This window comes from Phoca vitulina, unplaced genomic scaffold, assembly GCF_004348235.1.
Source record: "Phoca vitulina isolate PV1807 unplaced genomic scaffold, GSC_HSeal_1.0 scaffold1, whole genome shotgun sequence".
Lineage (NCBI taxonomy): Eukaryota > Metazoa > Chordata > Mammalia > Carnivora > Phocidae > Phoca > Phoca vitulina.
In genome coordinates, this window is record NW_022589704.1 from 53,867,887 (window position 1) to 53,883,751 (window position 15,865).

General features: G+C 42.5%; 1 protein-coding gene across 6 annotated transcripts in view; it reads right to left on the reverse strand.

Annotated features, from left to right (window-relative positions):
• PLEKHA3 (pleckstrin homology domain containing A3) overlaps nucleotides 1-15,838 on the reverse strand; it is a 29,564-nt gene extending 13,726 nt beyond the window's left edge. Inside the window, exons 1-3 of one of the 6 annotated variants that reach the window (XM_032407261.1) lie at nucleotides 15,747-15,838; nucleotides 9,073-9,189; nucleotides 2,124-2,279 (exon numbers count right to left, since the gene is read on the reverse strand). In XM_032407261.1, coding sequence (XP_032263152.1) covers nucleotides 2,124-2,279; nucleotides 9,073-9,094 — 178 coding nt within the window. In that variant the 5' untranslated portion in view covers nucleotides 9,095-9,189; nucleotides 15,747-15,838. The other 5 variants (XM_032407235.1, XM_032407253.1, XM_032407244.1 and 2 more) reach the window with 5 other exon arrangements.
• Nucleotides 15,839-15,865: the final 27 nt, after the last annotated feature.

The window sequence follows — 15,865 nt, forward strand, 5'->3', positions numbered from 1 at the left end:
GCCCCTCGGGCGCCCCCCACCCTGGATGTTTTATACAGGATATTCCCATTCCATCACTCATCTTTCATTTAAAACGTGCTTGTATTTCTTCTTTCGTAAACTGTCTTTTCTAACCTTTACATATTTTTCCAGTTCTGACGTGTGGTTTTTTCTCTTAATAACATACAAATTAATAATTTATAAAAGTTCTTACACACTAAAGAGAGCAATCTTTCCCCTGTCCTATTCTATATACTGGAAGCACTTTTCCAGATCTATCTGCTCTCTTTCAGTTTTCTTTATTGTGCATTTTGACACATAGAAGTTTTTAATTTTTATGTAGTCAAAACTATTATATAAACATCTATTTTCTTCTGGTCCTTTCATAACTTCGTCTTCACATTATATTGTTTTCAGAATTGTTTTATTAAGAGCTTACTTCTTTAATATGTCCAGACACACTAACTATCCAGCCATAATCTCAGCCATTCACTTACCAATACCCTCTAAACCAGCAGCGTAAATAGCAGAGGATGCAGGGGAAAATACCCGTGCTAGATCCTGGCATTTCTCCATCCGCCGTGGGTCGGGGCACTGCTTTGTGATACTAGCCACAAAGCCGCTCTAGCCACAATGGGCCAAACCAGCTCTATCTGCCCATTTGACCTAACCGAAATTAGTTTCTACTCAAATTTAAATCCATTCCTTCTTTTTTTTTTTTCAATTGTAGTACAATACATGTAACGAAATTTACCATTTTAGCCATTTTAAGTATACAGTTCAGTGACATTAAATACATTCACAGTGTCCTACAACCATTACCATCATCCATCTCCAGAACTTTTTCATCTTCCCCAACTGAAACTTTACACCTATTCAACAATAAAGCCCCATCTCCCCTGCCCCCTAGCCCCTGTCAACCATTATTCTACCTCTGTCTCTATAAATCTGACTACTCTACGTATCCCAGTAAGTGCAATCATATAATATTTGTCCCTTTGTGACTGGCTTATTTCACTTACCTTTCAAGATTCATCCATGTTGTAGCATGTGTCTGAATTTCCTTCCTTTTAAAGGTTGAATAATATTCCATTGTATGTATAATACTACATTTTGTTTTTCTCTTTCTTTGTCTATGGACATTTGGGTTATTTCCACCTTTTCGCTATTGTGAGTTTCCACTCCTTCTTATCCTACCCTTGGCCATACTCTACCCATGATGTTCTTTCATATGTTTTTAAATGATTATAAATTCAATTCTGGGCCTTCATTTTTCAATACCCATAATTTAGTGTTTTCAGTAATCTAACTAACTTCTACTATTTTTTAATTATAAAAGTAATACATATTTGGGATGCCCTGGTGGCTCAGTCGGTTAAGCGTCTGCCTACGGCTCAGGTCATGATCTCAGGGTGCTGGGATAGAGCCCCACGTCAGGCTCTCTGCTTAGCTGGGAGTCTGCTTCTCCCTCTCACTCTTCCTCTGTGTTTTCCCTCTCTCTCTCTCTCTCAAATAAATAAAATCTTTTATAAAAAAAAGTAATATATCCTCAATGAAAAATTTTGAAAAACCAAAAATATATAGAAAAGAAAAATCAAACAACTGCACACTCACTACCAAAATATAAATTTTTTTTTAAAGATTTTATGTATTTATTTGAGAGAGAGAGAGAGCATGAGCGGAAGGAGGGGCAGAGAGAGGGAGAAGTAGACTCCCCACTGAGCAGGGAACCCCAATGCTTGAAAAGTGAGTCTCCTTCCCACAAATTACCTTTCCAAAGGTAACAACTTGACCAACTTTACGTATTTTTCCTGAGCTGACCAATGAATGGATATATAATTTTGAATCCTGGGTTTTTGCAATTAAATAACATTGGGCATTTTCTCACATTATTAAAATTCCTTGTAAACATTTTACTGGCTACATATCAGCTTATATCAGCCTATAGTTTACTGAACCATTCCCCTAAATTTCAACCTTTGCATTATTTACAAGTTTTTTTTACTATGATGAATATCTATGCATGTAAATCATCTTCTACATTTCTGATTATGTCTTTAGGATAGATTACTAAAGGTGCACAGGACACTTTACATTTATGTTTAAGAAAATATTCTCATCACAAAAGAAAAATTTATAGTTACCTTTTTCCTTTTTCGTCCTAGTATCAGTCAAACAGGCTTTGGAGCTCCCCAGAGCAACCAGCCACCTCTGTCTTTCCGCCGCATTCACTGCCTTCATGTAGAAATGCTGCTCGCCTGGAATGATTAATTCCATTCTTGTGTTGTCTGCTGAATGGACTATGAGGATAAACACGGGGGAAATAGAGTCACGAACTTCAGTAATCTGGGGAGAATCAAACAATCACTCTTACGCAGTATTAGATGTTTCCGACACCTAAAACAAGGAGTTGAGCTTCAGGATGCACGTACTGCCTCTCCCTAAGGGGCTATCGTGGCCCCTGAAAACCACATGCTCACATATACTCAGGCTGGCAGGGGGGCCAAAGTGGTGGTGGCAAGAGAAAGAGAACACAGCACGGAGAACTAAAAGCTCCCTCTCTGGAGGCTGCCTGGACTACTTTAAGTACACAGGCACCGTCACACTCATCACACATGTTTTACTGATTTCTTTGAAAGGAAAGTGTGTTTTATCCCCCCCAAACCTAGGGCAGGGCCTGACATTCAGAAGAAGCACAATAAATGGTACCTATGGCCATCTTCCGTCAGCGCGGCAGTCCTCAACTAAGGGCACACCATAAGCATGAGTATTTGAGACCTTCTCCTCTTTCCCACCATCCTCCCCGCCTCTCCTAAACCAGCCCTGTCTTGAAACTCAGACAAAAGAGAACTAATCAAGAATTATACTGAGCCAATCCTCAATCTTTGTTGTAAGACTAAATTTGTGCTACACTGTCCTTAATCAATAAGCATTTACCCAGCTCAGAGGAGTGCTGGAAGAGGGGTAAGATAGGAGAGAAGAAAGAAAGGAGTCTTGGGGCGCCTGGGTGGCTCAGTTGGTTAAGCGACTGCCTTCGGCTCAGGTCATGATCCTGGAGTCCCAGGATCGAGTCCCACATCGGGCTCCCTACTCGGCAGGGAGTCTGCTTCTCCCTCTGACCCTCCTCCCTCTCATGCTCTCTGTCTCTCATTCTCTCTCTCAAATAAATAAATAAAATCTTTAAAAAAAAAAAAGAAAGAAAGAAAGGAGTCTTCACTCTAACAGAGCTGACAATTTAACCAGGGAAACAAACCGACACACCAAAAATAATCAAAACAACTAAATGATAAACTCTTTGGTACAGAGACATCCTGTGTAATTAAAATGAGAGAAAGTAAGAAGAGGTTGGAAATAAAACTCCAGGAAGAAGGATATGACAATAGTAGGATTTAGTTAAGAGAAAAACTGCATTTAAAAAGGCCTAGATGAGGAAATAAACATAATATGTACTGAGGAGACAAGCCTAAATAGAACCTTGTGTTGTATTACATGGTAATGATATTCATGAATGGACAAGGTGAATTGAGCCTAATTTTCAGGGGCCCTGAAAGTCTGGCAGAAGCCCTTATTTATACGATTAATTACTGAAAATATTGCTATGGCAAATAGTGCCAGAAAAGCTTTGCTAGCTTATCATTCTACTTATAAAGGCCATCCTCGGATGTAGATAGTGAAATATATAAACATGCAACAACCAGTGATGGGTGTAAAAGATTTCCAAGCTAGGATAAAACTACTGAAATCCCCATGCTCCAAAAGTAACTCTTTTTTGGCTACTTAATACTAGTGAAAGCACCAATAGCGGGCGCCTGGGTGGCTCAGATGGTTAAGCGACTGCCTTCAGCTCAGGTCATGATCCTGGAGTCCTGGGATCAAGTCCCACATCGGGCTCCCTGCTCAGCAGGGAGTCTGCTTCTCCCTCTCACCCTCCACCCTCTCACCCTCCTCCCTCTCATGCTCTCTGTCTCTCATTCTCTCTCTCAAATAAATAAAATCTTTAAAAAAAAAAAAAAGAAAGCACCAATAGCTACCTCAAAGGAAAACAAAGCTCTATTTCTAATAATTGTTGCTACAAATGAAAATAAGATGACTCCAGGGATGCCTGGGTGGCTCAGTCATTATGTGTCTGCCTTCGGCTCAGGTCATGATCCCAGGGTCCTGGGAGCTCCCTGCTGAGCCAGGAGCCTGCTTCTCCCTCTGCCTCTGCCTGCCGCTCCCCCTGCTTGTGCTCTCTCTCTCTGTCAAATAAATAAATAAATAAAATCTTTAAAAATAATAAGAAGAAAATAAAAAATAAAGAACAGGCAGAAACTTTGTTTAAAAAAAAAGAAAATAAGATGACTCCTTCTTTTTTTAAGTAGGATCCATGCCCAATGTGGGGCTTGAAATCACAACCCTGAGATCAAGAGTCCCACACTCCACCAACCTAGCCAGCCAGGCGCTCGAAGATGTCTCCTTTTTAAACATACCAAAATTGGTGCATTAATCAAGGATGTCCCCTCCAAAGTAGTCACCTGAGAAGACAATGAACTTAAGAAAAAGGCTCCTAAAACATCAAGTTCTTAGCACAAAATGGACAAGATCTCTCTATGCAAAACTGTAAAACATTACTGAAATTAAAAACCTAATTAAATATAGGAATATACCATGTTAATAGATCATAAGACTCAATATTGTCAAGAACACAATTCTCCCCAAATTGATGTATAGATTCAATACAATTCCAGTCAAAATTCCAGCAGACATTTGTGGAAATTTACAAGCAGATTCTAATATGTGTTAAGGAAATGCAAAGGGCCAATAATAGCCAAGACAATCCTGAAAAACAAAGTTAGAAGACTTAGACTATCAGATACTAAGAAGTATAAAGCTAAAGAAATTAAGACAATGTGACATTGGCAGAAGGATAGAAAAGCAGGCCCTTGGAACAAAAGACAGTCTAGAAAAAGACCCAATGTACACGGTCACTCACTTGGTGACAAAAATGCTTCTACAGTGCTCTAGGTGAAAGGCTGCTGTTTTCCATAATTGATACTGTCAACTGAATATCCCTATAAGAAAAAATGAATCTTTTTTTTTTTTTTATTTGACAGAGAGAGATAGCGACAGCAGGAACACAAGCAGGGGGAGCGGGAGAGGGAGAAGCAGGCTTCCCGCGGAGCAGGGAGCCCGATGCGGGGCTCAATCCCAGGACCCTGGGATCATGACCTGAGCCGAAGGCAGATGCTTAATGACTGAGCCACCCAGACGCCCCAGAAAAAATGAATCTTAACCCCTGCTGATACCATATATAAAAATAAATTTTAAGTCAATCACAGACCTAATATGGACTTAAGTATACAAGGTAAAACAATAAGCCTTCAAGAAGAAAAAAGATTTCCTAAGCAGGACATAAAAAATTCTAATTTAAAAAACTGAAAAATTGGACTTTATTGAAATTAAGAACTTCTGTTTATCAAAAGATATCTTTAACAAAGAAAATGCAACCTATGAAGTGGAAGAAGATACAATACAAAGACTCATTCGGACTATATAAAGAACTCCTACAAATCAACGTGAAAGATAGCCTAATTTAGAAATTGGGCCAAGGGGCGCCTGGGTGGCTCAGCCATTAAGCGTCTGCCTTTGGCTCGAGTCATGGTCCCAGGGTCCTGGGATCAAACCCCGTGTCGGGCTCCCTGCTTGGCGGGGAGTCTGCTTTCCCCCGCTCCCACTCCCCCTGCTTGTATTCCCTCTCTCGCTGTGTCTCTCTCTGTCAAATAAATGAATAAAATCTTAAAAAAAAAAAAAAAAAAGAAATTAGGCCAAAGACTTGAAAAGGACTCTAAAAGAAGAGGATGTTCAAATGGCTAATTAATATCTGAAAAAAAAAAACTCATCATTAGTTATTTAAAAAATACAAGACAAAATCACCATGAGATACCACTATATACACTAGAAATATTCAAAATCTTAAAACTGATAATGCAAGTTTTGGAAAGAATGCAAAGCAACTGGAACTCTCATGCTCTGCTAGTTCAAGAATAAATTGGTACAACCACTTTGGTAAACAGTTTGGCATTACCTGCGACAAAGATTCTCTCCTGGATCCAACTTCAGTCAGACTCCTCTGAGCCCTCTGCTTGACAAGGCCTGACCTTGGGCTTCCATCTCTGTCCTTACAGGGTCCAGTTTTAGCAGGACTTCTGCTAAGTCACTTTAGCCAGAATCCTCCACCATCAATATCTGATTACCCTCAATCCTGAACAAATTCCTCTACCCCCAACATCCCCCAGGTAATGTCTGATCACCCCGGCCTGCCTTCAGCAAGAATCCTATAGGTCAGTTTAGCAAGAATCCTATAGGTCAGTTTAGCCAGAATGCCCCCTACTCCCTGATGTTTTCTCTTAGTAATTTTCCATCCACCGATCCTCCCCCCAACTCTACTCCTTGGCTACAAATTTCCACTTTTCTTATCGTATTCGGAGTTGAACCCAATCTCTCTCCCCTACTACAAAACCCCAGTGCAGTAGTCCCTATACCTATCATGAGAGACTTGAATAAATTTGGCCTTAGTAGCAAGTGTCAAAAATAATTTTCTCCTTAATTCTGCTAAAGCTAAATGTATGAATACCCAATGCCTCAGCAATTCTACTCCACTTCCAGATACATACTAAAGAGAAATGCATACATATGTTCAACAAAGAAATATATAAGAATCTTTATGGCAGCTTTACTCATTATAATCCCAAATGGAAAAAATATATATATACATCAATACTAAAATGGATAGCCAAATTGTGGGATATTCATACAGCAGAAATACTACAAATCAAAAGAATGATGAACTACTATTACATAGAACAACACGGATGAATTTCACAATGTTGAGTGAAAGAAGCCAACATACACACAAAATACTGATTTATTCCATTTATAAAATGTTCAAAAGTAGGCAGTATTTATCTATGGCAATAAAAGATTAATGTTACTTTTTAGAGGGATTAGTGGCTGAGGAGACAGGATAATATCCCAGCATCTGGGATGCTGATAATATTCGAATTCTTAATCTGATCGGTGGTTACATAAGTGTGTACACTTTGTAAACATTCTTCAAGCTGAATATTTAAGATTTATTCCCTCTTCTGTATGTTATTCTTGAATAGAATGATTACTTCAAACAAACAACAACAGTAAAAATGCTGCCATACTTGAAACATTTTAGAATTGCCTTAGGATTCTGCCACTAAGTCTTTTAAATATCCTCAAGGGTGGAGAATCTTTGAACTTTGTAGTTTGATTTCTGACTCTCACCAAATATCATCTGGAATCAAATCTGGGGAATAAAACGAGACAAAACCATCACTTTAAAAAAAAAACAAAAAACAAAACCTCATGCTTTGAATGTGTTTTTCTTGTGCAATTTATACACTGGTTCATAAGGCAATTCTTCTTTTTTTTTTAAGATTTTATTTATTTATTTGAGAGAGAGAAAAAGAGAGAGCGCATGCATAGCACAGGGAGAAGTAGACTCCCTGCCAAGCAGGGAGCCTGATGCGGAGCTTGATCCCAGGACCCTGAGATCATGACCTGAGCTGAAGACAGCCGCATAACTGACGGAGCCACCCAGGGGCCCCCATATGGGAAATTCTAAAAGAGGAGTTCTAAAGTGTTACAGGTGATGATGGCGCAATTAAAAATAAGTACATCAAAAATGAGTACCTGGAAAGCCAACACTTACTGGTATACATTTCAGTATGTTTGCTAAAAATAAACAACAAAATTATACCACATATATTTCAGGGAAGATGCAGTAATAATACACTAGGCTGAAGTGTTTCTATATCTTAGATAGCCACGACTTCCTTCCATTAGAACAGTAGTAATTCTCAACTAACGGGAGCATGTTACAATCAGACATGTACATTTTGGAGAAAGCTCCCTGGATGACACTGATCTACTCCAAATTATGAATCACTGCTGTTGAAAGAGTCCTAGTGGTAAGAAGTCTTAAATGAATGAAGAACCAGATGTGTAGCAAGCAAAAATTCCATTCTGTCTCCATGGCTAAATCATACTAGGAACTACCATGAAACCACATAAATTTAGCAATCCAGCCCTGGAAAATATAACATAACGCATTAGCTGCTGCTTTGGTTTAATCTAAATAAGAAAGTGCACAGAGCAGTAAGATTACTCTGAAGCGTTTGATAGCCATGACCAAGAGCTCGCCATGTCAAAGGAAGTACCCTTCAGGAAGGATAAGTATTCAAGCTACAGAGGAGAAACGAAAAAGGCCTGTAGGTGTTTGATATTTACTACTCTAGTGCTTTAGTTTTTCCTTCAATTCCCTGAAGAATTCAGTACTTTTTGTTATCATTTTGTCTGATCTCTCCTACCCACCTCCACCCCACACAACCCAACCATACATACAAATGAATCAGTGGTCTATGAAACCTTCCATCGTGAAAATTACAGCATGACCTATTGCTTTATTTCTTCTCTTTCAGAAGAAAAGGAAAAAACCTCTATCACCCAGAAGAGTTTATCTCCAATTCGGCAAAGAACCAGAGTTTATGACTCTGACTTCATATTTTATCAAAAACCCTACAAGCTTGCCTCATTATCTTCAGCTTTTTTTTCTTTCTTTTTTTTTTTTCTCAAATAAGCTCTATGCCCAACGTGGGGCTTGAACTCATGACCCCAAGATCAAGAGCTGCATACTCTACCAACTGAGCCAGCCAGGCGCCCTGCCTCAACATTTTTAAAGCTCAGCTTCTAATCTTCACAATACCTTTACAATGAGAATGAAAGAGAACACTTGCGGACTCAGTATGGACACTAAAGTAGCATCCCTAAGAGACTGTTTTTCAGGTCCAAATTAGAGACTAACACTAAGATTTTTGAATTTCAATTCAAAGTACATGTATAAAAGGAGAAATGCAAAAAATTGTGCTTAATAATGCTAAGTGCCACTCTTAATTGCTAAGGAAATAAATGGTATTGGAAGATCCCTACTGGACAAGAAATGCTTTTTTCCCTCTTTTTAGGTTACAGTGAAGAACGCTTTACTTACCTAACTTCAAGTTTCTCTAATTCCACATATTCACTTACCTTTAATTTCACAAACTGCCATCTTTATACTTCCTTTGCTCCCTTTGCAAACATCATCTTGTGAATCATAGTAGGACAGGATTCCATTATCTAGAACAAACCAACGAGGCTGCCAACCTACAAATATTGTAAACAACAAGATTAATAAGAATTTAATTTAATCACATAGACAACTATGATTTCAAAATTTACCATCCATGTTTTCTTGGTTCTAAGGTAACACACTGACAATGAAATTTTTAATGGCCAAGGCCTACCCAAAATGTTCTTGCCTCAGTCCCTTTGTTGGGAGAGCCTTCTGCAGAAATGTGTCGGTCAGCATAAATATAGGGAGTAATACCTTTATTCTGACTCACCACCTTCTCATTAACAACCCATGAGACTCATCCTCAGTAATAACCCTACAAAGGGTAAAACATGACTTTCCCCTTTTCCTGAAGGGAACAGAGCTGGGTTTCAATGTGATGGAAAAAGCAACAGAAACATGGATTCTAGCCCCAGCTCTATTCTCGCTCTTTAGTTAGATAAGCTAAAACAAATCATTTCAATAAGTATCAAAAATTCTCAGTCTCCATAATGAGTGGATTGAACAAGATGACCTCTCAGGTGCCACCCAGCCCTTTAATTCTGCAGTGGGACCTTCCCCCCCTTTAAATGTTGCCTAAGCAAACTCCCTCCCTTGCCAAGTGAGTGCTGAATGAATTCTAGTCTCTTCCACAGAAGCTGCACATTCTGTGGTGAGAGCATGGATTTCCCACACTCCCTCTCTCCTTGCCCTGCTGCTGCACAGCTCAGGCAGAAATGCTAGAAACTGCAATCATTCATTTCATTTGTGTTTATTCAGTGACTAGATCACACAACTGTCATAGACTTCGCTCTAAGGCAAAGCTGAGGATGAGGTTGATGGCTTTCTTCAGAGTTCAACTGCCACTCCTGCAAGCCAAACTCAGTGTACCCTAAAATCTTATCAAGCATGCTACTAATTTACAACAGTTCACTGATTAATAACACAGTGACCATGACCACAGTGCCTCTCTGAAGGCAGTGTGACTGTCCTTGTTCTTTCTGTAACTATTAAATCACAGTTCAGCCTGGTCACATTAGACATAGCCTGCTATATGCTTAATCAATTCAGTTTTTCCAGGGCCAAATAGTACCAAGACAGTGGCCGATGGGAGAGTCATTCTTACCCCCCATACAGACCCAGGACTTACCTCCCCAAACGGCTTTTCCTGTAACACTTTTGAAATGACATCATAAAAAGGTTAAATTTCACAAGAGGGAATGTCATAATACAGTTCAGAAAGCTGGATATCCAAAATAATTAAAATACGTTTCAAACACTTGGAAAATTCTTGTTATGAAACACTATAACCCCTAATGAGGCCTAGCAAATTAAAAGGTAAGTTCTTTTGGTACATGAATTTCATCTTGTTTGTCATTGCATTCCCAGCACCTACAATGGTGCCTGGCACATAACAGGTGCTAAAAAAAATGTATCAATGGGGGCGCCTGGGTGGCTCAGTCGTTAAGCGTCTGCCTTCAGCTCAGGTCATGATCCCAGGGTCCTGGGATCAAGCCCCACATCGGGCTCCCTGCTCCGCGGGAAGCCTGCTTCTCCCTCTCCCACTCCCCCTGCTTGTGTTCCCTCTCTCACTGTCTTTCTCTGTCAAATAAATAAATAAAATCTTTAAAAAAAAAGATTTATATGTTATCCATGAGAGTAAAGATATGCAGTATATTGCCTGAGGGTATATTGTATATTGAGCATGCACAGAAATGGTAAAAACATTATCTTTCCAAACACTAATTCACCGTGGCAAACAAATTATAAGCAGGGTGGTAAAAGTACACTCCACCCCAGGTCCAGTGTGCCTATAAGTCAAATTGTGATTTTGTAAGCCTGCATTATTGTGATTCAATATCTCTTTAAAACAAATAATGAGCAAAATGACTCATTTAGAATTTGCAGCAACTTGAAAGGTGACCATGGTTAAATATATTAAAATAATGAAGACTGTTAGTTATTGCTACACACCTTTTTGAAGAAATATTTAATTAAAACAATCTAATTGAGGGGCGCCTGGGTTAAGCATCTGCCTTCGGCTCAGGTCATGATCCCAGGGTCCTGGGATCGAGCCCTTGCAGAGCCCTTGCATCGGGCTCCCCGCTCAGCAGGGAGCCTGCTTCTCCCTCTCCCACTCCCCCTGCTTGTGTTCCCTCTCTCGCTGTGTCACTCTCTGTCAAATAAATAAATAAAATCTTTTAAAAAAAAATCCAATTGATTCACACATCTATATAACAGAGAACTATGTCTCTGTGAAAAAAATTCATAGGCATTCTTTAAAAAAAAAAACAACTTTCTTTTTATCTCAAACTACCAAATGTTACTGAAATCCTTATTCTCTACAAAAGATTCTCAAAGAACACTGTCATGAAACTGAAAGTTTCCTTCAAGATCATTCAGTACGGGGGCGCCTGGGTGGCTCAGTCGTTAAGTGTCTGCCCTCGGCTCAGGTCATGATCCCAGGGTTCTGGGATCAAGCCCCGCATCAGGCTCCCTGCTCAGCGGGAAGCCTGCTTCTCCCTCTCCCACTGCCCCTGCTTGTGTTCCCTCTCTCGCTCTGTGTCTCTCTCTGTCAAATAAATAAATAAAATCTTTAAAAAAAAAAATCATTCAGTACGAACAGCTGCTCATTCTTCTGACCTAAGATGAACTAAAATTAATAGTCAGCATGCCACTGAGTCAAATTTGTATTTTTAAGGTGGAATTCTTCCAAACAAAAGATTTCATTTCAGCAAGCTTCTACAATGCATACTAGCAGTTTGCTTAAATGCTCTGCAAAGACTAAAAGCTTAAGCACACGTGGTTAAAAGCTCAACCAGCTGGTGCTCAGCGCCCTAGATGAGAAAGATGGCCACCAAGACCACATTTCGCTCCAGGAATAAATTATGACTCATGTCAGTAATCACCCATTGCTCTAGGCTAGGCATAAGGGGTTCCTCCCAAGACACTGTTGACACTATGCTTATGAAAGTTTGCAATGAGATGATCATTTGCATCTCAAAGAATAGAAACCATTGTCTTTAAAGTTAATACCATATCTCAACTAAACAGCGTAACTGTTCTCACAACTGCCCAAACAAAAATGCTTAAGAAAAAATATTTATCTCATTTTTTAAAAGTTCCCTGCTAAAACATGTTATTTATAGAAACAAACTGACATTTTAGTGTGAGCAAAATAAAACATGCATGTATCATAAATGTTAAAGCATTTGCTGCTTTAAATCAGGCTTTAGCATTCCGATTAATCGGAAAGAAAGAAGGAAAGAGAGAGGAAGGAAGGAAGGAAGGAAGGAAGGAAGGAAGGAAGGAAGGAAGGAAGGAAGGAAGGAAGGAAGGAAGGGGCGGGCAACCATAATCAATGCTTATGCCTTAAAGTGTTTATGTGCAGATTTTGCACAAGGTCAGGGTGGACACAAGTTGAGTGTACCATGCAGTTACCAAGAGGTTCAATACTTTGGGCAGAGTAAGTAAGTGGGTAGCAAGTCAAGATGCCTATTATACTGGAACAAGAAATCTATTTCCTGCTTAATCTTACTTTAAACCCATTTCCTTTCCTCTAATGTGGTGAGATCATAGAATTCTGGAGTTGGACGCCACCTTTCAAGATAAACTGATCATCCTCTACTTCACGAACTGAGATCTTGAGAGAGTAAGTGATTTGTCCATACCGGTGGTTGATGGCAGAGATGGGTCTACAACTCAGAATTAAGGCTCTTTAAATGAGCCAGGCTGTTGGTGTCATGGAAAAAGCCCCTTCCCTGCTGGTCTCTCATTTCTACATTTCGGAGTTTTTCCTTCCAACCCACTTCATGGGTGACACTGACTGTTCTACTTCTGTGCATTGCACTGTCCTCCACTATTTCTCACACTTACCTTAATTCCAAAACATAAAGACAGCTCACTGACAACCAACTCTTAAGATAATGTTATCTGGGGACAGTTTAACAACTTCAACAAGACAACTTTTAAAATAAACCGTGCTAAAATTTCCTATAAATTTAAAAAGAAATAGAGAAAGGATTTCTTAAAATTAAATCTTGATCTTACAGGATCCATTCTAGTCCTGTACCCTGACAACTCAGTTATGAACAAAATGCCGAATCAAGTGTGAATAAGGATGAAGACTGCAACAACACATGCAGAGTAACTGGAAATTGTTACGGAAGCCACAGGAGGAAATAAGTATTATTACACGGGAAAAGAAGCGGTCAGGCTCACTTCCTACCCTTAGGAAGGTGCGCAGTCTCGAACCGTCCCCTGCAGTGGCCAGTTCCATCAAGGGACTGAGTGAGGGATTAAGCCCGGGAAGCAAAAGGAGCCCATTCTCTGCGAGGGTCACTGCAGGCCAGGCAGAGGGAAGGGCCCCTGACCCTCCTTTTCCGTAGCCTCCCCACATAAACCCGCCCAAGGCCCCCGCCTCTCCCCCCCCCCGCCCCCCCCCCCCCCGGGGTACCCGAGCCCTCTGACCTGTGAGATAGTTGGTCCACTTGTACAGAACCCCCTCCATGCTTCAGAGCCCGGCGCCGCGCATCCTCCTGGCCGGGCGCCGGCCGCGGTGCTGGGTAGGCGCGGAGCCTGGGCAGCCCCTCCCGGCCCGCCCGGGCACTCCCCGGGCAACCCCGCCGGCACCGAGCAGCCCTCAGCCCGTGCGCGCGCCGCCGGGACGTGGCGGCCCTTAGAGGCCGGGGCAGCGGCCGCCGCGTGGAGGTCGGGGGCCGCCAGGCGCGGGCTCAGACATCCCCGGGCGAGCCTCGGCGGCGGCGGCGGCAACAAAATCACGACCGCAACCGGCCCCCGGCTCGCGCTTCCACCACACGGCTGTTCCCTCCCGCGCCCCGGCGCTCCCTCCTCTTAGCCCGCCTTCCTTCCCCCCGGGCTCCCCGTTTGTTTTCATTGACCCCGACGTCGCTTTCACTTCCTGGATGAAAGGGGCCGGCTCGTCCCGAGAAACCCCTCCCCGGCGGCGGGGCTGGAGGAGCGGGCGCGGCCTGCTGCCCCACCGCGGTGCTGGAGGCTGCGGGAGGGGGCTGGTGGCCGCGGCGCACCCTTGGCCTCCCGACCAGGCCGCCTGACTCCGTCTCATCCTCCCTCATGCCCGCGGCCGGCGGTCCCGGGGCTCCCCACACTTCTCCCCCCGCCCTGGAGAAGCCTGGACCGACCACGCCGTGGGGCTAAAGCCTCCGAGCCCGGATGGGCGGACTCGGACCCCGCGGCGCACTCGGCCCGCCGCAGCCCCGAGGACTAGCTGGCCGCGCACACGTCCCGCGGGAGACGTAGGCCGCTCAGGTTTTCCTATAGCTAAGCCTCAGGTCCTTCCGGTGGTTGTTTCAAGAACGTAGAAGAACTACCTATTTATGTTTCCTTCCTACCCTCCCCACATTCAGTGGGCCCAAGAAATTACCTCCTAGGAAGATATCTCTGTGTGCCGCTGCGAGTCCTCCGGCAAGGAACCGCGAGGGGCCCCAAGAACAGTCACCACGCTGACAATTAACCTTAGATAGCGACTACTTCATTTAGAATATAAAACAAGGAACCAAACTTTGGAATTTATTTTATTCTAGAAATAAGGGCTTTCCCCTAGCTTTTATGATTTTAAGAAATCCTGTTTGGAAATGATCATCTTACATAATGACAATAATTCAGATTTATGAAATGCTGCAGGCTTTAAGCAAAGCAGGCCCAGTGCTGCGGTTTTGCTTAGCATAGCCGAGGTAGACGAGGTAGAACGAACTCTCTTCCCAGAACCTAATCCAGGCCTGCGCTGAACCTTTTCTGATTTGGGTAAAAAGTCTTTGGGTATTCACTGGGAAATCAGGTGAATTGGTGAATGGGTCGAGAGGTTGTGTAATAAGTCGAATATAGTTACATGTTAATGATAGAATCCAAGTGATGGCTAGAAGGCCGCGGTGATGGGGTAATAAAATTCAATTTTTCTGTATGTTTGAAAGTTTTTCATACTAAAATGTTGGGTGGGGTAAAGGCTGGTTTTGTGTCAAACTTGGTCAAATCCCTGCTGCGCATTAGCTGTGAGATTGGAACAAAAGGCCCAATACTCAAATAACTTCATTTTCTCATCTGCGCACAGTGGATGGTTACCAATCTCGCAGAGCTGGTAAGAGAAGGAACACCGTCAAGTTTTCCCCCAACTCCCATGGGTCCTCAAATCGAGGGTGGCCCCGAGGGGTTGGGGGAGAGAAACACAAACCAGCAGCAGGTCCCAAATCGCTGGAGTTGGCTGCTGGGAAACGCCTTTAAAGGGGCGAGGAGCGGCAGCACCTCCGTTTACTCGCGACCAGGTGGCCGTCAGATTGTGCGTGGCTTAGCCTGGAACCTCTTAATGCATGCCTCCACCCCGAGAAGGTGCTTTCAAGGACACCCCAGAAGCAGAATGCCTCCCCCGATGCCCGCCAGTGCCCTAGGGGTCTGAGGAGAAACCTTTTACGCCCAGAAATGACAGCCGTATTCTCTGACTACAACATCCCACCTCCAGGCCGTTTAATTCTTTTGCCGGTTTCATTTTAGGAAACGCGATCATTACCAGCGAACCCTGAGGAAACCTTCTGTAAAATATGCGGATTTAACGAGAAGCGGTGCAAGTGTTCCGTACTGCCTTAACGACTGATGACAGCCATCCAAAGCGCCGGGTACCAGAGGGACAGAACCCTGGCGGACAGACGAAAATTCTGTGGCCGAGCGCGCAGCCGGAAGGAGGCGGGGCCATAGGTC